At 51.6% G+C, this 24911-nt stretch overlaps 1 protein-coding gene across 42 annotated transcripts in view; it reads left to right on the top strand.

The window, feature by feature from the left end:
• Nfasc (neurofascin) overlaps positions 1-24911 on the top strand; it is a 177159-nt gene that overhangs the window by 130333 nt on the left and 21915 nt on the right. For 20 of the 42 annotated variants that reach the window (XR_001784700.2, XR_387171.4, XM_030254571.1 and 17 more), the window contains 15 exons: positions 630-741; positions 1039-1205; positions 1612-1759; positions 3009-3133; positions 4469-4513; positions 5931-6032; positions 6278-6475; positions 7648-7718; positions 9323-9545; positions 11302-11417; positions 13547-13751; positions 14868-14990; positions 15859-16032; positions 18151-18165; positions 23206-23442. Coding sequence is in view for 40 of the 42 variants with exons in the window: in XM_030254571.1 (XP_030110431.1) it covers positions 630-741; positions 1039-1205; positions 1612-1759; positions 3009-3133; positions 4469-4513; positions 5931-6032; positions 6278-6475; positions 7648-7718; positions 9323-9545; positions 11302-11417; positions 13547-13751; positions 14868-14990; positions 15859-16032; positions 18151-18165; positions 23206-23442 (2061 nt within the window). In the remaining 2 variants the exon portion in view is untranslated. The other 22 variants (XM_011248012.2, XM_030254521.1, XM_030254517.1 and 19 more) reach the window with 10 other exon arrangements.

Genomic DNA, 24911 nt, shown 5'->3' with positions numbered 1-24911 from the left:
ACTGGCAGTGGGGTCTTCCTGGGGTCCAGTGACGTCATGAAGTACATGTTCTCTGCAGCCTGGGCACATTGGGCAGGCCTGGGGAGGTGTGGCACATGAATGGAGGACTTGCACTCCACCAAGCCAGGTGACCATAGGGCTCCTTCCATCAGAGAAGCGGCATAGGAAGAGCTTCTTTCTGAGCATGGCTGCTGCGCTCCTTGGGCAGAGAGAAGGAAGTGGCAGATACGGTATATCTCAGGGCTGTGGAGGATCAGCTCCAGAAGCTGTGGAAGACTTTGGGGAAACCCCTTTGCAAAAGCTAGTCTGGATGTGGGACAGATGGGAGACAGACAGATGGATAAACTCACTCTCTCCTCACCTAAACAGGAAAGATGTCATCCTTTGACATTGTACCATGGCTGTGGTCTACAACTGTGTTGGGCAACATTTGTAATGTTCCTAGGACACCTGAATCCCAGAGACTGTAGGCTGGATCGGTTTCCCTTAGACGAGGCTTGTAAAAGGAAGGGACAGATGAGGTTATCTAGGGGTCTGGAAGGCTGCTGGAAGGGTAGGAGCCAGGGAAAGAGGGGGTGGGGGGTTGTGCTTCATACTCATAGTGGAAAATTGTCCCTCTGGGGTTTCAGATGTACCCCCTCGGATGCTGTCTGCCCGCAACCAGCTCATCAGGGTGATCCTTTATAACCGGACACGGCTGGACTGTCCGTTCTTTGGGTCTCCCATCCCAACACTCCGATGGTAAGTCCCAGGAGACCAGGTCTCCCCAGCAGAGGCCGTCTGTCTTCCTGCTTCCTACAGGCTGTATTCAGCAAAGCCTGGGCTCTTTAAACAGTCAAAGCTGGCCATCTGGGTGAACCCAATATTGTTCAGAGGGGCTGAATCTTTCCAGCCAGTGGTTACAGGCAGAGCCTACAAGACTTGAGACCCTGTGCATCTACCTTGAGCTCCCCAGTCCCCAGCCATGGACTCTGCTGCTCCCTGGCTCCCTTGGGCCAGTCCTTTCTCAGTATGCTGTATTTGCTGCTCTGTTGTGAGGTTTAAGAATGGGCAAGGAAGCAACCTGGATGGCGGTAACTACCACGTCTACGAAAACGGCAGTCTAGAAATCAAGATGATTCGCAAAGAGGACCAAGGCATCTACACCTGTGTGGCCACCAACATCCTGGGCAAAGCCGAAAATCAAGTCCGCCTGGAGGTCAAAGGTAAACGGGGGTGGTGTGGGAGGGTGTCACTAGTGGGAGTTCAGGTGGGGCAATAAAGCCATGCTCATGGCTGCCCATAGGTGCTAAGTGCTTTTGGAAATGCCCCTGTCTGAGGGCTGATCCCAGTGGACATCAGCATGACCCAAGTGTGGGAGCACTGAGGCAGGCAGCCTATCCGCCTGATCCAGAGGCTTACGTACCTCCCTGAACCAGCACTCACATCATGGATTTCTGAGCCAGAGAACTATTTGGGGGTTTTGATTGCTCCTGAGCTCCCCACTAATCTTATAGCTAGTTTGTATTCTATGCCTGACATCCCAAGCTGAGGCATGGCACACTACATGGCCACATAGGAGCTGGGGGACAGAGAAAGGGTGAGCGGTCAGCTATCCAGTTGTCTTCACAGACCCCACCAGGATCTACAGGATGCCCGAGGACCAGGTGGCCAAGAGGGGCACCACGGTGCAGCTGGAGTGCCGCGTGAAACATGACCCCTCCTTGAAGCTCACAGTCTCCTGGCTGAAGGACGATGAGCCACTCTACATTGGAAACAGGTTTCTACTCTCCATCTCTGCATCTCCTTACGTGCATTTAAGGGGAAGTTTGCCCTTGCTTTCAGTGTCACGCATGTCACTAGGGAGCTACTAGGAGTAGTGATGGCCTTGGTGACCTTTCCTCGGGGACAACCCCAGGAACCTTTTCTCCCTCTCTTATCAGAGACCTGTTGCTCTCTCTTTCACCTCTTCTCTCCCATCTTCTGTCTTCCCCATCCTTTCTCCTCCTTATGCAGTGTTCTGTCTGTATATATGCCTGAATGCCAGAAGAGGGCGCTAGATCTCATTACAGATGGATGTGAGCCACTGTGCAGTTGCTGGGAATTGAACTCAGCACCTCTGGAAGAGTAGTCGGTGCTCTCAACCTCTGAACCATCTCTCCAGCCCCTCCTCTCACTTTTCTTACTCCCTTTTACATCCCCTCTTCTTATTCCTTCCTTACCTCTTTATTCTGCATTCCACTCTCCAATCCCTTCAGCTCTTCTTGTAGTGCCCCCGCTTACCAGTAGAGGGCAGGTCTGGCTTCATCTTCCTTGTCCAGTGTGGTGCCTGATGCATCTCAGCCCAGGATCTTCTGGATGCTTTGACAGTGCCCCCAACTACACCTCCCACACCCCAGTTCTGATTTTATTGGTGTAAGGACTCAGGTGCTGATGGTATTTAAAGGTCCCCTGGGTATTTTGTAATGTGCAGTCAGGATTGAGAACTAGCGATCCCAGCTTCCCTCCCCAGGGCTTTTGGCTGTCTTTGAGCTAGGCAGTAAGACACCAGCCATTCCCAGTCTCACCCAGCTTCATGCAGGGCTTCATCCTGCCTGTGTGCACGGGCATCCAGTGCCCGTTGGTATTGAAAGCTCTAGAGCTGTCCTGTATTGCTCTGGGGTGCCCCCTCCCTTTGGTGGAAACAGGCTGTAGGATCTCAGAGAAGTTGAAACTGGTCCACAGGACAAAACACATGTAAGGGAAGGAGAGCGAAACCAGCCTGTCTTGGGTTGTCAGTGTATTGGTACCCTAATTTGGGAAGTGTGTACAGCAAAAGAAAGGTTCAAAGCCAGGTCCGGTGTGGGTGCTGAGGACTCGGGCATCCAGTCAGTGTTGAGATGGTCCCTCAGGTCCCAGCAGAAGCTGTGCTCTCTCACCTGGCCCAGCCGTCTCCTTTAGTTCCTCACTCCCCCCTTGTGGGACAAAAGTATCAGCTATACCCAGTATGTGAGCCACCCTCCTGCCAACCTCAGCCTGGCATCTTGCAGGATGAAGAAGGAAGATGACTCCCTGACGATCTTCGGAGTGGCAGAGCGGGACCAGGGCAGTTACACGTGTATGGCCAGCACCGAGCTGGACCAGGACCTGGCAAAGGCCTACCTCACTGTTCTAGGTAACATCTGTCACCCACATCGGCGCTAACAGCCCGTCTCCCTGCTTCCCAGCAGTCAGAGCGGCCGTGAGCGCTGAGTAATGCAGAGTCAGCAGGGCAATGCATAGTCAACAGCCTTTAGGTGCGATGGCCTCTTTGGGTCTCTGGATTAGGAGCTGCCACTCTCAAACAAGCCAAGGAGGACAGTGTGGAGTTCTGTCTCCTGAGTGAGGTCTTTGACCTCCCAAGCCCACATGAAAGGTGTGGAACAGCAGAAAGTGGAGTGACTTCTGCCTCTTCTGCTCTCTTACAGCACCTTCATACCACCAAGTTGACTAAAGCCATCTTGAAGCAATGCTAGACCAAGAGGAGGATGATGAGGACGAGGATGATGATGATGATGATGATGATGATGATGTGTGTGTGTGTGTGTGTGTGTGTGTGTGTGTGTGTGCAGTGATATGGTGTGGAGGGGTGTAGTATGGGATGCGGGATGGTGTGTGTGTGTATGTGTGTGTGTGTAGAGGTATGTGGAGGTGTGTGGAGGTATGTGGAGGGGGAGTGGTGTGTGTGTGTGTGTGTGTGTGTGTGTGTTCAGTGATATGGTGTGGAGGGGTGTAGTATGGGATGTGGGATGGTGTGTGTGTGTAGAGGTATGTGGAGGTGTGTGGAGGGGGAGTGATGTGTGTGTGGCCAGTGGCATGTGTATGAGTATATATGTATATATGGAGTGTGGTATAGGGTATGTATCTATGGAGGTATAGCATGGAGGGGGAGTGTTGTGTGTTATATGTGGGAGGGTGTGTATGTATATCTGTGTGTGGTGTGTGTATTTGTCTGTGGAAGTATAGTGGGAGAGTGCTGTGTGTATGTGTGGGGTGTGTGTGTGTGGGGTGCACACTTCCAGCACCTCCTCCAGCTTCCCCTCCCACGCTGCTCCCAGGAGTTAGTGGCACTCACACTGCCACACGCTGACTAAGATGATGCCACCCTTCCCTGTCCATGCTGGCCTGCAGAGAGCAAGCCATTCTGAACAGACGGGAAGGTGGCTACCCCTTCCAGTATAGCAGGTCCTCACTGCCATCTCTGCCCTGTTTCCTCTCTGCACTCCTGCAGTGGAGGTCACCGTTGCTGGCCATGATGGGCCCAGATATGTTAACAGTACTAGGACAGGAAGAAGCCAGAAACTCTACTCCAGGCTATGGAGAAATACACAGGATCACCTGGGAGGTGGGCTGCCCAGGGACAGCTGTAAAGCCTGGGCTATCCATCTGTGTCCGTCTAGAGCCCTCTAACCCTGATAACCTGCTAACCTGGATAACCTGCTAACCTGGATAACCCATCTTACCGTTGCAGCTGATCAGGCCACTCCAACTAACCGTTTGGCTGCCCTACCCAAAGGTAATTGGTACTAATCAGGGGCTCTGGTGCCCAGGGGTGGAATCTTGAGGAGGAACAGTTCTGGTGGGCTACACTTTCACATGCCCTACCTAGTGTGACCTCTGACCCTCAGGCACCCACAGTCACCTCCCTTCCTGGCCCATGTCAAGGCTCCTTCTGCAGGTTGGACTCAAGTCTGGACCGCCATTTTTCTCTTTCCACCACGCTTAGCTCCCCCTTCAGGTCCCGCTGTTGATCCCTAACTACACCTCATGTGCCTAATGGCCAATCAAGAAAGCTTCCTCAGACATCACCTACAGGCTCATCAGTTTATAGACTGCCACTCACCTACTGCCATGCATCAGGTACCCCGCACACACACACACACACACACACCCCACTGTGAACTTAAGTGACTCACTTTCTAGGTTAGTAAATCTCAACTTTCCTAACACCACAACCCTTTAATACAGACCTCATGTTATGGTAACCACCACCACCCCCATCATAAAATTATTTTTGTTCATTCTGTACATAAGTACGTGCTACTTCATAACTGGAATTTTGCAACTATTATGAATCATAATGTAAATATCTGTGTTTTCCGGTGACCTTAGGCTACCACTGTGAAAGGGTTATTCAGCCCCCTACAAAGGAGTTGAGACCCATGGGTTAAGAACCACTGTTCTGGGTCCTCCTAGTAACCAGCCAAAAGATAGAAATAGCTGGTTCAGGGAGGTAAAATGTGGGGGGAGTTGTCTGCCTCCGTTCTACGGCTGCGCGACTTTATTCTAAAACCAGGATGGTGCTGATACTCACTAGAACAACATGTCCACCCCCCCCCAAAAACAAACCCCTGCTTCCTTTACCCTGTGCGGAAGCCTATGGCCCCTCTGCTCTACATCCTCATGTAATCCAGACTGAGCATCCTACCAGGCCTGGCCTGTCTTGGTCCCTCCTCACTTCCCTCGTCAGTCTGCCCTGCTCAGCACTGCAGAGTGCAGAGCTCTCCTGGGATCCTGGGATGCTCCTGAGAGTCCTTGCATCCAGAAAGACAAGCAGTCATCATGAGGAGTGAGACAAAAAAGCCCTCATTCCCCCCCACCAGCCTCTCTCATGAAAACAGCAACTCCCCCCCCCCTCCAATGTGTGTGTTCTACATGCTCTGAAGAAACAAGATGGCCTCATTCCCTCTGTCCTACCGGATTCTCCTTATTCCCTTCTTCCATATTCTTGATCTTCTTGATTCTCCCTTGTCTAATGGAGGGAAGCGGGTGGTCCCTCCCTGGCTCTCCAGGGTAGGTTGGGGTTTGATCTACTGGCAGTAGAGACATGAGCCCCTCAGGGACTTGTCCAGGACTAGTACTACCCCATGGAGAGGGACTGGCTCTCCTTCAGGAACTCTGAGTGATTGATATCTTTTTTCCTCTGCTGCCAGGGCGACCAGACCGACCCAGGGACCTGGAGCTCACTGACCTGGCTGAGAGGAGTGTGAGGCTGACCTGGATCCCAGGGGATGACAACAACAGCCCTATCACAGGTCAGGCCGGGCTCTGTGCCCCAGAACTAGAGAGTCTTGGACAAGAGCCCCCCCAGTGTCCCGCTCCCACCTCTGCCTTATGACCCGCACATGGAGGCCTTGGTTGCCCCTTGTCTTGGGAAGGCGTCTTTGTGTGTCCCTGTATCCCTCAGAAATGATAAAGACAAAGAGAAGCCTTGAAGGATGTGGTCTTAAAGCAGGACCCTGTGACTCCCAGAACAGCTCTGTCCTCCTTGTCCATTCAGACTACGTCGTTCAGTTTGAAGAGGACCAGTTCCAACCAGGGGTGTGGCATGACCACTCCAGGTTCCCAGGCAGCGTCAACTCAGCCGTCCTCCATCTGTCCCCATATGTCAACTACCAATTCAGAGTCATCGCTGTCAACGAGGTTGGGAGCAGCCACCCCAGCCTTCCATCCGAGCGGTACCGAACCAGTGGGGCACGTGAGTACTTGAGTGCCAGCTGCCCTGAGTTCACACCGACTCATCCCAGCTCCCAGCCATGGGCACTTAGGCAGCTTACTTGCCTTTCCAAGGCCTAGCCTCTTCACCTGTAAAACAGAAGGATAGTAACATACATCTCAGGGCTGTGGAGAGGACTCCCATTTTTAAAAACTGGGGAGATCGCTTAGTGGGAAGAACCACAAGCTACCAGGTCTGATGACCTGAGTTTGATCCTTGGTACCCAACGGATGGAAGGAGATGACTGAATCTCAGAAGTTGTCCTCTGGCCTTCACGCATGCGCTGTGGCACATGTGAAGCCACACGTGCAAACATTAAATAAGCACACAAACAAATCGCTATAATGTAGAAGAGACAGGAAGATGGTTCAGGTAGTAAAATGCTTGCTGTGAAGCATGAGGACCTGAATTCAGTAGACCCAGGACCCATGTCAAGGTGGACCTGGTGACACTCATCTGTCATCCCAACAATGGAGAAGTGGAGGGGAAGGAAGCATGTCTGGGGCTTGCTGGTCAGCCACTGTCGCTGGATCACTGAGTTTCAGGTACAGTGAGAGACCCTGTCTCAAAAAATACAGTGGAGAGTGATTGAGGAAGACCCCTGACCCCCGACACATGTGCACACACAGATGCACATGAAAGGAAGGAATAGAAAATACACACCAGGCACTTACTGTGGTGCCCATCACACAGTAAACACACAGTAAATCTTAACTGTCATTTTTATTATTGCTAATGATTCTTTATCATCTCCATGGAGACGCCCTTAAGAACACGTATAATCTGGTGTTAATGTCAGATTTCTCTTCGTAGCACACCAAGATAATGGCTGAATTTATGCGATCACACCAGCTCATGGAGGTAGAAATGCTTGCCCCACAAACGTTAAATACTAAGACAAGCCAGCATCTCACAAAACATACTCAGCAGAAAGCGTTATGATAAGCTCTAACTCAGCAAAGGATTACACTGAACAGAAATTAGCTCTACTTTGGAGGTGCAAGTCTTAGCCAGGAAGACAGAGCACACACGGAAGAAAAAGAGTTAGGGGCTGAGAAGAGCCAGAGTACAGAAGGGGCCGGTTAGGTAGGAGGCACACCGGGGATCCCGGCCAGGCCCAGGTTGGGACTCAGCTTTATCTGTTTGGATTCCAGCCCCTGAATCTAATCCCAGTGATGTGAAGGGCGAAGGGACAAGAAAGAACAATATGGAGATCACGTGGACGGTGAGCGTACCTCCCCACCCCAGCCCCCAGGGGGCTGCTCACTTAGCAGCAGGCACCCAGGAGCCCCATTCCTTCCTCCCCTGGTGCCGTAGTGTGCTTCAGCCTGTCTAACTCAGTGGCTCTCAACCTTCCTAATGCTGCGGCCCCTTAATACTGCTCCTCTCAAATTAATACAGCGACCCTCCCAACCATAAAATTATTTCCATTACTACATCATAACTGTCATTCTGCTACTGTTATGAATTGTAGTGTGAGTGTCTGATGTACAGGCTGTCTGATATGTGACCCCTGTGAAAGTTGTTCCACACCTCCCCACCCCCAAGGGGTTGCGTGTGACCCACGGGTTGAGAAGCACTGGTCTAACTGGGACCACTGTCCTCTGAGAGCCAAGCTAGTCAGAACTGAGCATTCGGAAATCAAACAGAACAAGTGTCTAGGAGCAGAGATGGGAGCAAAGGGCGCCAAATGTCACAGGCTGCCAGTCTGGCAAAATTCATCGAGAAAGCCAACAAATTAGAACAGTTTGATTAAGGAGGGACCTGGGCTTTCGGAGAAAAAGACGTGCAGAATATCAACGCTGAGTTTGATGTGCACTGGCTCTGTGCCGTGGATTGTTGGAGACTCTGGCACCACTACAAAGTCCAGGTTCCTTTCTACAGCATGGGCTAGGTGACCCGAAAGGTCATCTCCCTTCTTCAGCCTCGCCCTTGAATACATCTTCCAAACGAAAACTGGGCTATATGTTTTCAAATTGACTTCTTCTAAACCACTTCCAAGGCTAATATTGGTAAATACATTCGCTCAAGTGGCGCTGAGCAGCTGCCGTGAACAACGACCACAGAGATGTAGCGCTCGTTCCTCAACAGTCACCATCAGTCCTGTCACTCTGAAGCCTGGGCCTCCAACATCCTTGACCAGCAGCTTTGGACTGAATTCTGGGCAGCTCATCTATGGCTCTGTGTGGCAAGCCTTAGGACCTTGGTTCCTGAACCAGCTCCTTAGGACCAATGGGTTTCGGTTGTCTTTAGCCAGCTCTGATATATGGAGAAGGATATATGGATTTGGTAGAACTAGAGTCAGTTCTGGACCTTCAGTCTGTAAAAGAGTAGTGAGGCTAGAGCAGAGCCCTCTCTCTGACTCCAGAGATCATGATTGTCAGTCTTTGGCTCCCCACTCTTTCTGTCTGAGGAGGGAGTTTGCCCAAAGTAAACCCTTTGCTCCGGATGCACTGCAGTGTGGGTGGTGCTTACAGTCCAAGTGGCTAAGTCTCAGGTGAAGCTTTTGTCATAGGAAATCTGGATGCCACAGAGCTCCTATGATTTTAGGCTCCTCGGGAAGTCAGCACGAGGCGGGGTACCATCCCCTGCACTGTGAGGGAGCCGGCCAATGGCATCCCCTGCACTGTGAGGGAGCCGGCCAATGGCATACCCTGCACTGTGAGGGAGCCGGCCAATGGCATCCCCTGCACTGTGAGGGAGCCGGCCAATGGCAGGCAAGCCTGAGCAGAGTGTTTAGCACTGATGAAGAGGGCAAGCAGTGGGTGACTTTACCAACACCCTTCCCACCCCGTCTGCCTGTCTGTCTGTCTGTCTCTCCCTGCACAGCCTATGAATGCTACCTCTGCCTTTGGCCCCAACCTACGCTACATTGTCAAGTGGCGACGGAGAGAGACCCGAGAGACTTGGAACAATGTCACAGTGTGGGGCTCTCGCTACGTGGTGGGGCAGACGCCTGTCTACGTTCCCTATGAGATCCGAGTCCAGGCTGAAAATGACTTTGGGAAAGGCCCCGAGCCTGACACCATCATTGGGTACTCCGGAGAAGATTGTGAGTATTGGCCCACCTCCCTCCCCAAGCAGGACCCTCACTGCCAAGCTATATGTGGCTGTTCTCACGGGCTGAGAAGCTCGGGATGTATCATGGGAGGGCAACCAGTTCCCAAGAGACAGGGCTACCCTACCCATGACCTGGGCTCTACAACATCTGGTAACAGTCAGGAGGAAAATTGCCTTTTAAACACATCCCCCTTAGCTCAATAGACATCCCAGTGCTGGAACTTTACAACTGTAAAAACAGAGAGTCTAGGAACAACCCTTTCAAGGATTCTACAACAGCAAAAGTCATGCTTGAAAAAAATCCAGGTCCCCAAGTCCCCAGGTCCCTAGATGGGTTGCTTTACTGCCAAGCCTTGCTTGCTGGCACCAAGAAAGACTTTAGGACTCCAATTTGAAAGAGCTGTTTAGATGCTCCAAGGGAATCAGTGCACAGGCTAGGCTCCACGACAGAGGCCATAGGCACAGAAAACTGCAGAGTACCGACTAGAGTCTTCCTGATGCACCATCTGCCAGAGTTCCGACACTGTCCCCGGCCCTTGGAATTGAACACGATATGGGATGGTCTTAGGAAGTCGGTCCCTAGGCAAATCAACACTCTAGACCTGTATGTGAAAGTGTGTGCCTGGCCTCTGTGCCTAGTGTATCCACATCGGTCCCACAGCTTGTGAGCAAAGCAGGGCTTTGGCACAGTCAACCCGACTCAACAGCTGGGTCTGACTGATCCAAGAAGAGATTAAGGGATTGGTGGGGTAAGCAGAAAGAAGGGATGAGAGCAGATCTTACTAGGAGTGGACACAGTAGGCAAGACTGAGCTGGGCTCCAGGTGAGGTCCGTAGTCCCATGATGGTGAAGGGGGAAGCCGTGAGGACCAGGTCCCAGAAGCAATGATGGATTAGAACCACTGGAAATGAGCAGAAGGGCCCCACCCAGTCCCACCTCTACGCGGACGACACTTTTCTACAGGAGTCTAGTGGGGCTGCCAGTCAGTGAGTGTGACAGCGGGCTTCCCGGCTGGCCCCACGGTTTCCACCATATCTTTCCACCCTGAGCCCTGTGCATCTCTGCAGCAGCTTTGCTTTTTTGGTTGCATAGCAGGGGTCACAGAGCAGCCATGTTCCCTTTCTGAATGAAATTGGGGCATCTTCTTTCTACAGATAGTGTTTCTGTTGGTACACTCAGAATTGATTATTGATATTTTTTTTGAAGAGTATTCAAGGAGAACCTAAGGTCTCTGAGCCTCCTGAGGGAGGACTTGTGATTTCCCTTTGAGCCTCAAAGGGGCAGGAGATGCACGAGTCACCCCCACCTGTGAGCGTTGCCCCAGGAGCTGTGGCTATATGCAGGGGATTGGCAGAGGAGCACAGCACTGCCAATCTGCAGCTCAGCAGAGGACGCCAGGGGAAGCAATGTCCACTCCCCTTTATCCCTACCATGGCGCCTCATGCTGGCACCTCCTATTGACCAAACTCCTCAAGAAGCCTTAGGAAAAGGTACTCAGCTGGTCCAGAAAGAGCCGTGGGAACAGGTAGAGAGTGGAATGGAAGTTAGACGATCCCTGCGCTTGGGTGCCATAAATCATTGCTCTGGTCACCTGGATTGTCACCTTTTGTCCTGAGACTTCACTGCTGTCTAGAATACCCAGTACGCAATAGGGTAGAGGTACAGGCTAAGAACACATCATAGGGGACCCTAGAGTCCAAGAGCTAACCTTTCCTGTTTAACCTGCTCTCTGTCCCCACACATTGCAGATCCCAGGGCTGCGCCCACTGAAGTTAAAATCCGAGTCCTGAACAGCACAGCCATCAGCCTTCAGTGGAACCGAGTCTACTCTGACACGGTCCAGGGCCAGCTCAGAGAGTATCGAGTGAGAAGGCTAAGCACCCAGCCCCACGTAACCACCTTCTTGCTAACCAGGGAAAGGGGTAGCAGCCGTGGTGTGTGTGTGTGTGGGGGGGGGGGTGTCTCCAGGGACCCTCGGAGTACTTGTGGGATCTAAAGTTGATTCAAGATGATTTCTGGGATTTGAAATTACCCAGTGGGAAGCATATACATGCATACAAATACTTATGTACATTATACATATGTTCATATATCACTGAACAACAGGAATATGTTCTAAGAAATGTATCATTAGCCAATTTTGTCATTGTGCCAGCATCACAGTGTGTCCTGAGACAAACCTAGCTGATACAAGCCAGTTCCCCAGCTCGGCAGCTTACTGCAGTCAACATGCACAGCAGGCATAAGGTGCACAAGGCTGTGGCCAGTGTAATGTTGACACTGCTTTACAGTGAGCTGTGTTTTCCAAATAGGATAAAAAAAAAAAATTGCTGGGCCTGGGCATGGCTCAGTGGGAGGGGGCTTGCCTAACATCCATGAAGCTGGATTCAATCCCCAGCACTGCAAAAGCAAAGCAATAACATAAATAACATTATAAACGTGTAACCCGGTAACCTAGTGATGGCTACCACCAAGCAGTATAGTTGTTGCTATGGTTTTGTGACTGGCAGCCCAGTAGACCTTTTTACACAACTCCAGCACAACCATACATGTAATACTCTGTAAAATGACGTCATGATAGCTACAACCATCACTAGGTGGAAGAATCATACGGGATTGGACTCTTACTAGCAGGAACATCACACAGCTCATGCCTATAGGAACACACGTGATCTATTGCAAGGTCAAGCTCGGCTAGGAACCCTTAGGACGGGGCTGGGTTTCAGCCGGGACTGCAGAGCACACATTGGCTATCCATATGTGAATAACGTGTGTATAACCAAAGCACCCGTGAGCTGCACCCTTTCCCTCAGAGGCTCCTGCTGAGCTGGTTGCTTCCCCAGCCTGGTTGCAGAAAGCCACACTAACGGGCAAAGCCACCAAAGGGATATAAGCTGCCTCCCTGTTACCTCAGCCAACTCTGCTACCTGACACAGATTCCAAAGGCCCTGGCCTCTTGGGCCTCCAGCCTGGGAACAGTTTCTGTCCTCAGAGGGCTGGGCTGAGATTGTAGAAGTAACTCAGGACTTTCCCTCAGGAAGGAAGCTGCATTTCAGTTGACAGTGAGGGTGGTATGGCATGGGTTCCCCCGGGTCTGTGACTTCTGAGGTCATCAGGAGTTGGCTGATGGGCAGCTGGGGACACACAGAAGGAGGTCGGTCCCTTCTTGGAAAATGAACTTGGCAGTGAACTAAAGAAAGGAAGGCCAGGTGCACCTGACCTAGCTCCTCCCCAACAGTTAACTTTTAACCCTTAACCTGCTGGCCTGGAGATTTTTCTTACTGAAGTACTTATCAGTCTCCATAAGTGTGGATTTCCTCACCACTTTGCCCGTGACACTGCTGTGACACGTTATCCCGTGGCTTCCTACCACTGCTAATAAGACCTTCACTATATCCTTCACCTCTGCCACCTCCAAGGCCACCCTTCCCATCCGAGCTCCGCTCCCTGCAGCCCTGTATCCCTACTGACTTGGACACGTGTCTGCCATCGGAACGATCTTCAACGGTATGTGAAGAAATGGCTTGGCTTCCGAGAGTTAAATCAACCATTGCTCATATACTCTGACTGTCTGGGACAACCTGCTCCTTGTGTGCCCACCTTCTGTCTCCCTAAACAGTACTAATCCAACTGAAAGCAAAATGGCCTTTGAGCACCAGGCACAAAGCTTTCTGCGCCAGGACCCCTGGTTCACATTTATGGTTCTGGCATGGACTCTCCTTGTGCAACCTGTTACCCAGCTGGGACATATTCTCCAAAGATGTGGTGGCGTGGCTCCAAAAACGGGTGAAAATTTTAACTGTGTTTCATGTTCAGCGTTACTCTATTCGTGATCAGGATCCTAAGGCTGTCCTGCCATCCTCTATGGGGAGGATGAGGTCATCTGAGACAGAGCAGCCTATAGCAAGCAAAGGGAGGACCAGTCACTACCACCACTAACCACTAACCTGGCCCTGCTGCCTCGCCACTCACCAACCTGCCTCTGTCTCAAAGGCTTACTACTGGAGGGAAAGCAGTTTGCTGAAGAACCTGTGGGTGTCTCAGAAGAGACAGCAGGCCAGCTTCCCTGGTGACCGTCCCCGGGGCGTGGTGGCCCGCCTGTTCCCCTACAGTAACTACAAGCTGGAGATGGTGGTGGTCAATGGGAGAGGTGACGGGCCTCGAAGTGAAACCAAGGAATTCACCACCCCAGAAGGAGGTAGGTCTGACCCGCAGTTCTTCAATGTGGGTTTAGACAAGGGTAGTGCCACCAGTGAGCCTGGGGCAGCTCCAGCATGGACAGCTAGGGTGACCTCGGCAAGCGAATGACCGTCACCAAAGTGACCCACCCTCCTGGAAACTTGCTTATCAAGAGATCTGTGCAGTGAGCGCATGGCATTCCAGACCCAGGCCATGAGACTGAAGCCAGCACCTCCTCTGAGGAGAAGCCACGAGTGCGTCTGGCCACTTCAATGTCCTGCTTACCAGCACCCAAGATCTACACGAGCCTCCCCCACAGCATCAAGAGACACTCCTGGGAAGTTGGCCTATGTGTATAGAGTACTACCAAGTGTCACCCCCACCCTCCTGAGGGTTTAGGTTTGATCTAACCCTGGGGTCCAGACATCTAGAAAGTTCTATTATCACCTTGGTTCCCCTTCAGCTCTTTTATCCACTCGGCATGAGCTATGGCTTCTCTGTTTCTCCTCCCTCCTTCCTTAACTGTTTCCTATTTTTCTTCTTTTCCTCCTCTCGCTTATCCCTTGCTCTCCTCTTGTCTTCTTTATCCCTGTCTCTCCCTCCTTCCTCAGTTTGGTTCCTATCATTAGTCTCTCCTCATCACTTCCCCACCCCTTTCCAGGTGCTCTGTCCTGAGTCTCTATCTCCTCCCCGACAGAGCTTGTATTCCCAGCTCAGAAGCTGGGGCCTGCTGCTGCAGCCAGTGGTGAGAGCCCTTGGCTGGGGACTGGGAACTGCACCCTTGCCACAAGACAGCTATGATTGGTTCCCTGCCTGGGAGTGGCTCTCTGGTTTGGAGGTATATTTGCAGGATTGAAGCCACCTATTTGTGTCAACTCCAGGGTAGCTGCTAAAAGGAAACTCACTTGACTTCTTCCTCCAATTCAGCAGCAGTAGCAGAGCCCACTTGGCTTTATACCAGGTGAAAGTGGTTGCCAGGCAGGCAGCAGGCTCTGCCCTTAAGGAGCTAGGTCCAGGTTCGACAGTAGTCCTGCACAGCGATACCTAAGGTCATGCCTTCATGCCTGTACTTTGTTTTCTGTGTTCTCCTCATCCTCCCTGCCCTCACCTCCTGGCTCCTTCCTCCTTCCCCAAGTACCCAGTGCCCCCAGGCGGTTCAGAGTCCGACAGCCCAACCTGGAGACCATCAACCTGGAGTGGGACCACCCAGAGCACCCCAACGGAATCCTGATTGGATACATCCTCAGATACGTGCCCTGTATGTTCTGCTTCCCTGCTTTCTCTGAATCCGATACAATCACAGACCATTTCTCACTAGTTTCTTGAGGAGTGGAGATCAGAAGCCTATGGGCGCAGAGGGCATTCCGTAGGAAATGTGAACGCTAAGGGAGAGCTCTCCATAACTAAGGGAGCAAGCAGAACCCAGTCCCTGCTCTTCTTATACAGCCCCGCCTGTAGGAGGCAGTAATCCCAGCCCTCTGGAAGCTGGTAGTCTTCAGCACCTACAAGGCTATGCAGAAGAGTTCCTCTCCCATTAGCCCTTCTATGTGATGGGCAAATGGTGTGTGCGCAGGCATCTGAGGATGCTCAGGAGTCTCCATAGGAACAGGGATGCCATCACACTTCAACAATGTTAAGACGTCCAGTGTAGACAGTGCTGCCCCTCTCTGGGAAGCCCAAAGGGCCAGGGACCTGTTACTGACACTTTAGCAGTGTGTCTTCCATGCTGTTCTGAATTGATCTCTGGATCTGACCTTTACCCTCCTGTATTGAAGAAAGTGTGGTCTTTTACAAAAGAGGCAGTAGCAATCAAGGCCCTGGGGGATTTCCCCGGTTCTATTTGGACAGAAGAGAAGAATTCCAAAGATTTGACCTTGACCGGGGGCTTGGGAAGTGCAAGCTGAGCTTTTAGAATTGGCCACGAGACTTTCAGGAGGCTAGAGACGCTGGGCTCAGTGACAAATGTGAACCCTGAGGAACACTGGAAGTTCCTCAGTACTTATAGTGGGAGGTCCCGATGCCCGCCTTTAAATCAGGTCTTGAGTATTGCTGGGCAGGGGCCACATTCCTCTTCCAGAAACTCCGAAAGCTGTCCTATCAAACCTCCCACTTGTCTCTCTCCCCAGTTAATGGAACCAAACTGGGAAAGCAGATGGTGGAAAACTTCTCTCCCAATCAGACCAAGTTCTCTGTGCAGAGAGCAGACCCAGTGTCGCGTTACCGCTTCTCCCTCAGTGCCAGGACACAGGTGGGCTCTGGAGAAGCAGCCACAGAGGAGTCCCCAGCACCTCCAAATGAAGGTAGGTCCACGGTGGCAGTCCTTGGAGTAAAAGGCCCTAACTAATCTAGACACCTAGAGAAACACACCAGAAGCTGGGTTTGGCCTTCCCGGCTAGAAAGGAAGTGAGGCCACAGAACCTCAGGCCCACTGCAGGAGACAGCCTGACTTGGGTACTGAGAGATATCAGTAGTGTATCGGGAAAGATCATCACTCTTAGATGTACAGGCGGACTGGTCCTCCACTTTGCCCTGACTTACTCAGCTACTTATCAACTATCTGTCCTTGCAGGGGAATAAGGAAGGACATGTGAGACGACAGGCAATCAGGGGGACATGAGAAATAACCATCCTGATGAACTCCAAAGAGTCAAACTGCTCATCTACTGAGAGTCCTCCCTGAGGACTCTGGGAACATCCTGTCTTTTGCCAAGGGCATAGAGAGCCAAGGAGATAGGGCAAAGTGCTTGCCTGGATCAAAAGCAGAGCAGGAAATAATATGTTCTCCCTTTACAACATGAATAAGATGAGGTGTCTGGTTGCAGAGAGGTGGGAGCTGGGAACAACTCTTGCCAAGCCAGCTTCACAAACAGCAAGTGAACTCAGTCAAGGCCAGTTCTAACCTCTAAGATCCCAAGCCAGAGCTGTGCCTGACCTGAGTGTACAGTAGAGGGCGCTCTCGGCTCATTTGCATGCATTGCTGGTTTCAGTGTAACCTCCCAAAAAATTGGACCCTAAAAGCCTCAATACTGGCAGCGCCTTATAAATGGTGAGCACTCTCTACCTCTCCAGAGAGACAATAGTCTATGCAACAGTAATTTTTTTGAGGACCCACCCTCATGTACCAAGCCAGGCACTGCACCAGTAGCAAGGGAGATAAAGATAGTAAGAAGTTCACAATGTCTAGAGACGTCCTCAATAATGGTTCTTTGTCTTTCTGCCTGAATGAAGGTGTTGCCAAGGGCAGGAAGTTTGGGGAGATTCAATATGTAAGGGGAGACCAAAAGGGCGATGTGAATAAGTATTCCTGGGACTGTCATATGATCGTGACTAGTGCCTGTCTCCCATGAGGTCCTGTGGTCTCCTCCTGATCCAGATGTGCTCTTCTGAGCATTCTCATCTGTGTCCCAGGAGAGCGCTGTGCTTCCTAAGGGGACGGCCAGGCCCTGCTGCTTCAGCACAGTATTCTTGTACAGCTGCAGCAGCAGTTGGGAAAGGACTGTCAGCCCCCTGTGTCCCTCTCTGGTCTCCTAGATAAGGAGTAGTCACACAACAAACTCCCGATCCTGGTGTCCTCTTCCAACCCCTGGACATTCAGGAAGTTGGTTAGGGCTGCTACCAGAGACTGACAGACTAGGGTACACTCTCTCTGTACTTCTAGAGATGTCCAGAAAGCCTCTCTTCCCGCCTCAGGGCAGCAGACAAAGCCACTTTGTCCAACCCCAGTGACCATGATGGGGGAATTCCTGCAACTCCAGAGAACAGAGATGGTTTTGGATTTGTGGAAATTGTTCAGAGATCTATTCTAGAGCTCTCAATCATATTTGTGTTCCTAATCTTATGAACTACAACTAATGGGGAAAACTGAGGCAGCAGAAAACCAGATCACATGCTTTCAGAGCCCCAGGGCCTTCAGCGCCATCATACTTTGAACATATGAGCCTGGGACGGTCCCTTGCCCTACTATCAAGCATCTTGCAGGGGATCTTGTTGCCTAGAATTGGCTGCTCCTGCACCACCTACATTTTTATCCTCAATTCCTGGCATCGTAGAGGATCACTTAGCCCAGCCAGGGTAGGACAAATCCTGGGGGGAAAAGCTGGAATATAACACTCTGCCTGAATTGTGCCTTGCAGACACCTCTTATATGGCAAGCCCTTGATTATGGATAGAAATGTGTTAGGTCTCTAAGCCCCAGGTGGAATAACGACAACCCGCCTAGCTCCGGTGGGGTAGAGCATGACGCCCTGAACACCACTTAGCATCCTCAGGGTTGCATCTAGCACCTGGCCATACCCCTGGAGTCAGGCTGGCGCCAGACCCTTTCTGTTCTCCTCTGTGGTCTCACCTATGCTGTTTTCTCTTCCCTCTCTCATCCTCTCTCCCTCTCTCTCTGGCCATCTTGGGTGCTGTGTCTGAAGCTACTCCAACTGCAGGTATTGTACCATCAACAGAGGTAATGGGCATGGCTCGGGGCAGTGCAAATGGAGCCCATGCTGGCCAGAGCCCAGCAAGAGGAAGTGGCGAGGGCTGAAAGCATGCTCCAGGTCACCCTTTCAGTGGAGAAGCCAAACTTGAAAGGAAGGTGTTTAGAGAGCATTGACTAGAGGATGTGAGCATGCTCTCTCCTTTCATATAATGCTTGTCCTTACGAAAGAGGCTGGCTCAGAAGTGGTCTCACATGTAGAACCCTCTGAAGCTGAGAGAAAACCTGTTGTGGCCACCTGAGCCTTGCTGGACCTGACATCTCTGATCATAGAGATGCTCTTAGAAGGTGTGCTATAGAGGGAACAGCTGGTTCCTGGCCCTGGTGACACCACAATCCCCCTGAAAGGGTGAACACACTGCATGCTGGCCTTTGCATGCTGCATGGGGGGACCCAGCGCCATTCCACCAGCTAGCGTATGTTCCATTCAGTGAGAATAAGCAAGCACGTCTCTGAGTGAGACCAGGGCTCCAGAGCCTGGAGCCTCAATGTGTGTCAGGGATTGATGGTCTTGACTCCAGGAACTCAGCTCCTCAGTATTTGGTATGGAGACAGACCCCCTCCTTTGGGGTCAGGAGCTGGCCAGGTGGGTCTGTGACAAAAGCCAACCTGCTAACAAGTTTCTCCTCCAGTCTTCATGCTGTTGGTTTGAGGGCCATCAAAGCTCTACCAAGGGCTGCCCTCAAGCCAGAGAAACTAGGCAAGGGCTGCCTGGGTTCCTTTCCTAGTCCTCTGAGCTTGGATTTTCCCACAAGTTAGGAGATGAGGGCATTCCAGGGTACACGAGAGCCTGCATAAAGAAACAAGTTTTGTTAAGACACACCTTTAGGTGAGAGAATCAAGAACCAGGCAGGAATCCGAGCTTGCTCTGTATTTCCTAGCTCACTTGGTTTGCTTCCTACCAACACCCGTTTATTTCCGCCCACTGCTTCCTACATTGATTCTGCTTCTGTTGCATACCCCCTTATGGTTTCATGTTTTGCCAGCCAGATCCGCCAGTATTAAGAAACTACCAGTCTTCCCTACCTCAGCCTCCTACCCAGTAACCAGGCCAGCCAGCTAGGCCAGTGCTTCCTCCCACCAGCCCTCTTCCAGGATGTGAGTCACAGAAGTTGTCCAAGGCCTGGGGACCACAGAGCAAACAATTCTTGCCATGCTAGAGGGAGGGTCACCCTGTCTTCCTGGCTCATGTGTGAGTCTCTTCCCCAGTGGAGACAACAGGTACTTGGGGTGAGTCCACTCAAAGCTCATTCATTGGTCAAGCATTTTTCCTGTCTCCTTCCTCATTGGGCACTCCAGACCCAGTGTAGAGGATCCAGCAGTAAGAAGTCTGCCGTGTTCAGAGGGCAGTCTGTGCAGCCCTCCTGTGAGCTGCAGTTGCAAGGAGACGTGTCATTCCAACTCCCCCTCCATGTCTTCCTTCCAATTTTAAACGATCTAAACTCAGCATGCTGTGCAGGATGGGCCCTGGGTCTTTGCTGTCAATCAAGTGTGTTTTCCAGGCACCAACTTCCACATGACACACGGGAAGGGCAGATTGTACTTTTGGGTAACTGAGACATGCCAGTTATATCAGATGTTGTCAGCTTTGCGTGCACAACACCTTCTGGGGCCAGTAGAGCTTGGGTCTATTCAAAGGGAGTGGTGTCCAGCCCTCCACCCTCTTCCTTCTCATCCTCACCAAACCTCGTCACTTCCCCCCAAATTGATCAGTTCTTCTATCGCCCGGCGAAAATAATCCCTCTCATCCACCTGTATCTTCAGTCTGCTAGGATTGCTACCCATCTGTCTAACAGTCTGTGACTTGGCTGGGGTAGTCTTCGTGCCATGTGGACGATCTTGGACCGAACATTCCATCTTGGAATGCCTGGAAGCTGTTCTTGTCTTTGACTCAGCTCAGAGCTGTGAAGGTTGGGTGGGTTGCTGATAGAAGAAGCTCTGTGGCGGGTTTAGGACAACGTGAAAATGAACAAGATGTGTCGTCTCTCCATCTCTACACGATACTCCCCCAAACGCTCAAGTCCTTAATTGTGTGTCTTTCTTGGGGACTAAGACAGTCTATAGGGTTAGCCTTCCCTATATTGGCAGACTCTCAGCTTCCAGATCTAGGCTTCCCTAAACCATCTTTGGTACTGGACATTCATGGCTCTCTCTAGGTTGCTGGCCAGCTGTTGATTGCCAATCAGTACCAGCCAGGGCTTTTCCCACACTCATAGTTCCTGTGTGGCTACAACTTCTAACCCAGGAATATATCTACCTAACCTGTGACCCCCTCTGTTAATGCCAGCCCCTCTTCAGGGCTCATCAGTCTTCCATCCTCTCCCTAACTCAGTCCCAGGTTGAAATGCTCTGACAGGCCTGAGCAATACATAGTTCCCTTGTGAAAAGCTCATGCCCTTCCTGCCTGCCCGTCAGACGCTTTGGCTGATTCTCTCTCCAGCTGTGGTGCCTTTCCTCTTGGCTTTGCCCTCCCTGTATCCTGTGGCCCTCCAGCCTGGGAATAACAGACATAGCAATGAGTGGGTCGAGGGCATGCTGATTCACCAGCTGTGGCCTCTGGAGGTCTACTCTTTACGGAACTTCACTGGGGGGCACACCTGGGGGCTTCCAGTAGCTCCCACCCTCTCTCCCCATTTCCCCTTCTCACTTATACTCTGAAGCTTGCCACAGCCCCAGGGGAAGAACCCAGGAACTATCACCACAGAGAATGCCTTCCTTTATACGTGGTAGGAGTGGCTGTCAGAGGAGGGGGATGTGGCTGGAAGCATCCACATGGTCGCTTCTCGCCCTTATCTTCAAGCTGCTGAACAAAGTTCAAAACCTAGTCCAACCTCTCATCATATCTGTCCCAAGGGCACTTGCTGAAATGCCCTGGAAAGCATGTGATACAGAGGGACTAAGGGAGATGTGAGTATATGTCCCTGTATGTTAAAGGACCAGTGGTCATAGGAGACCATTGAGGAAAATGGACTTGGATTCATGGGCCCTGGAAAATGTACAGCCTCTGTACCTGAAGGAAAGGAACCCAGGTTCCCGGACTCTATGACAGGGCGGGGCAGTGACCTAAGTTATGAGGAGTATTTTCTCATGACACCATTTAAATAGTCAAAAAAAAAAAAAAAACCAGGACCTTGTGAACCTCTCATCTCCCAGAAAGTACTAGAAGATGCATTATTCATAAAGAACTAAGTGAGAACTGTCTTATCCAGAGGAACAAAACCTCTTCCTCTGTCTCACTTGTGGTTATGGTCATGGTGGATACAGACCCAGCCCCGAGACAACTGAGCTTCACCTCATAGTGTCTCTGCTTGTCTACTTAGTACTTTCATACTTATCTCTGCAGTGTCTACTTGTGAATTCATGCTTCCACGGGCATGCTAATGAGTAGGATAAGCCAAGAGCTTCATGCAGAGCGTTAAGAGCACTGAGCTGACTCTCTGGCCTAGGGCTTCCTTGGGTTTGAACCCTGGAAAAACAATGACAGGGAGGTTTCTCTCCTGCTCCCTGCCGTGCCCTACCAGATCCTCCTGGTACTTTCTTGATGCCTGAAGTCGACTGGGGTTTGGGGACTACACTGTTACTGACTTTGGACTTCCCTTGGATTCTCTGAGACATAATGGATGGTCATCTAGTCCCCACACTTAGGGCTCAGCAATAGCTCTGCTTTTATATGTAGGGATGCTTCAGGGACCTTGGAAATGCGCCCTTCTTCCCTATAGGACTTATAACCACAGAGGCCCATGGAAGTAAAATAAGTCACGTTCTGATTGAAACGTCTTAGACTCGGGAGGCTGATTCTCCTGGGGAAAGTCCTCTGGCTTCCATCCCTGGCCTTGCCCTCTTCTGTGAGGATGGGAGATGCAGGGGATATTATTTATCAGGGTCTTAGGAGATTTGAGGCAGAATAGCATGTCACTATGTCTCCAAAGATAGGGTTACTGTTTATGTCTTAGTCTCTGCCTACTGCTAACACCACCAGAGAAGGTAGACAGTGGTCAGATCATTAGCAGTGAAGCAGTAAGGGATACCGCTCTGCTCTCTCTCGTTTGCCTGGTCATCCTCATACTGTTAGTCCCAACAAAGACTGATCTGGAGAACAAGGAGAAGACCCTCACTAGCTTCCCTGTTCTGTTCAATAGAAGAACTCTATGAAAAGGTGGCCGAGTTTGTGGACTAGGCCCAGGGCCTCTTTAGATGGAGGTGGAGCAGGAGCAGTCAGCCCAGATAAGAGCCTGGCTGAGCCTCTCTGGAGATTTCCACAGAGAGGGAGCTGGCACTCAGCTCTTTCGTCCTGCAGTTTCCATGCCTTTCTGTGGCTGGGAGGCTAAGGTTGCCCATCACAGGCCACACTGTCATCCATTCTGGGTTTGAATATGAACAGGAAGGACTCAGGGTCTGTGGACAGAAAGGCAAGTTTATGTTGGGGATTGGGGAAGCCATCAGTAGGCAAAGAAGGGAGAGGTAGGGGAGGGGGACAGAAACCACAGAGACGATGGGGTGGGCGGAAAATTAAGAGTGAAGAACTGGGAGTGGTTGCCTGCTCCGAGTCCCTGGAGGACAGAGCCCAGACTCCTGCCCACCACTCCTCTGAGCTAAGGCTCCAGGGCTGGACCCGTCTGATATTTCTGAGACTTTGTAGGTGGTATGTGGCCCACAGTTTGTGCCATCCCCGGGGTTCAAATGGTTTAGTGTGTGTGTCCTTTGACCACTCTCCTGGTTCCTGGTTGAATGCATGCTGGGTGCTTAAAGCTACACAGACCATGAGAAGAAAATGAACCACACACCAGCTTCATTCTCTTCCTCACCCATGGCTGTATGTTGGTTGCTGAGGTCCTTCTGGACCAGTGCGGATGCTTGGGGGGGGGGGGGGGGCTTCTGACTTCTGAGCCCATCTCACCACTGGGCTGCCTGCCTTGCACGTGGGGGCCAGATGTACTAGCTGTGTGCTACCAGACCAACCAGACTCGGTTGTTTCACACTTCCCTCTTAGCTCCTCCCACGTTGCCCCCGACTACTGTGGGTACCACAGGCCTTGTGAGCAGTACTGATGCTACTGCCCTTGCTGCCACCAGTGAAGCCACAACAGTTCCCATCATTCCAACCGTCGTACCTACCACCGTCGCCACCACCATTGCCACAACTACTACAACCACTGCCGCCACCACCACCACCACCACTACGGAGAGCCCTCCCACTACCACTGCTGGGACTAAGATTCACGAAACCGGTATTGTGCACTGCCCATGCTCCTGACCCCTTCTGAGTCCACCTCCCAGCTTCTCCAGACAAACCCAGATTTCCCTGGCTGAGCAATGGGCTTTGGAGTGGCAATTACCAACCCAGCCCTGCCATGTTTTACATTGCAAACCAGGCCCAAAGACCCTGTCCTGAGCACACACAGGTGGTCACTCACCACCCAGGACTCCTTAATGCTAATCAGATCTTCCACAGGGCTCTGGGCTTCTCAGAGAGCATCCCAAGCATATGCCAAGTAGCCAGCCAGGGATGGGTACTCAAGAAGAGAAGTGGTGAGAGGGGAAGGTTCTAATGGCTGTGTGCCTGGCCAGTTGCTGGCTACACCACGTCTGTCCACCTCTAGGGACAAAGACCAGGAGGAGGAGGAGGAGCAGGGAGTGGCTGCTGTACCATGCGGCAATGTGTCTGGAACCCCTGCCCCTTCCTTGCACCCCAGTCCCAAGGGACTCCTTGCAGGTATTTCTTTTTAATAGTTAGAGCGTGCAGGAGATGGTGTTCCCAGGCCTAACGATGCTCCATCGCTTTTCTATCACTCCTAAAGCACTCCTCCTTGGAGGAGGAACTGCCAGAGTTCTAGGGATGGCTTTAGGGCCCCTGGGCTCCACAGCTCTGCTCCTTGAGCATGAAAAGATCCTTGGAGAATCCAACCATTTCTGAATCCCAAGCATCAACCTTGTATTATCACAAGAGTAGGGGGTCCCTAACTTCCGGCACCCAGGAGGCAGCTATAAAAATAGCCTGAAGCAGCAGGAAAGACTTCCAGGAAGTATCCAGAATGCTCCCATTCCTGGAGAATCATTCGACGCCCCACCCCCACCCCCAGCCTCCATGGCTTTTGCTTCTTGGGCAAGTCCCTCCCACCTCCCAGCCTCACTGCCTCCCACCCACCTGCCTGTTAGCCTCTGAATGCAGGTGGAAGCTGGACAGTCCTGTTAGCGGTTGCTCAGTTCTGTGGTGTCACGTGAGCTGTAGGCAGAGGCAGGTGAGTCACAGCCGAGCCCCTCAGCCCGCGGAAAGCCTGATTTGCTTGAGAGGCGGAGTACTGGAGTGTAAACATGGAGGTTAGGGGCAAAGTCAGCCCAGGCGAGGCTGCCGTCAGCGGCTTGGGGGTCACTGTCCTCTAGGGCACAGTGAGCGATTTTCACCGGAGGATGGCTTTTTGAATCTTTAAAGTGCTTCAATTCATAGAGTTGAGCCAAGAATCCAGAAACAGTGGAACCTTGCGCCCTGGCAGTTCCTGACCTAGAAACATCATTCTTACCGCAGGCAGGACTGACCCCGTGACCCCGTGACTCACTGCCCAGGTGTAGGCCTTGTCTGAAGCCACAGAGGGCCTGGCCTCAGCCCCAGTCTTATGGGGAGTTTAGGGACAACCGGAAAGTATCTTGGCTTCCAGGGAATCTTTTAAATGAAATTTCATCTTCGTCTTGTCTTCTACCA

This window comes from Mus musculus, chromosome 1 (assembly GCF_000001635.26).
Source record: "Mus musculus strain C57BL/6J chromosome 1, GRCm38.p6 C57BL/6J".
In the NCBI taxonomy this organism is placed as follows: domain Eukaryota; kingdom Metazoa; phylum Chordata; class Mammalia; order Rodentia; family Muridae; genus Mus; species Mus musculus.
This window is presented reverse-complemented; position numbering and strand designations above follow the sequence as displayed.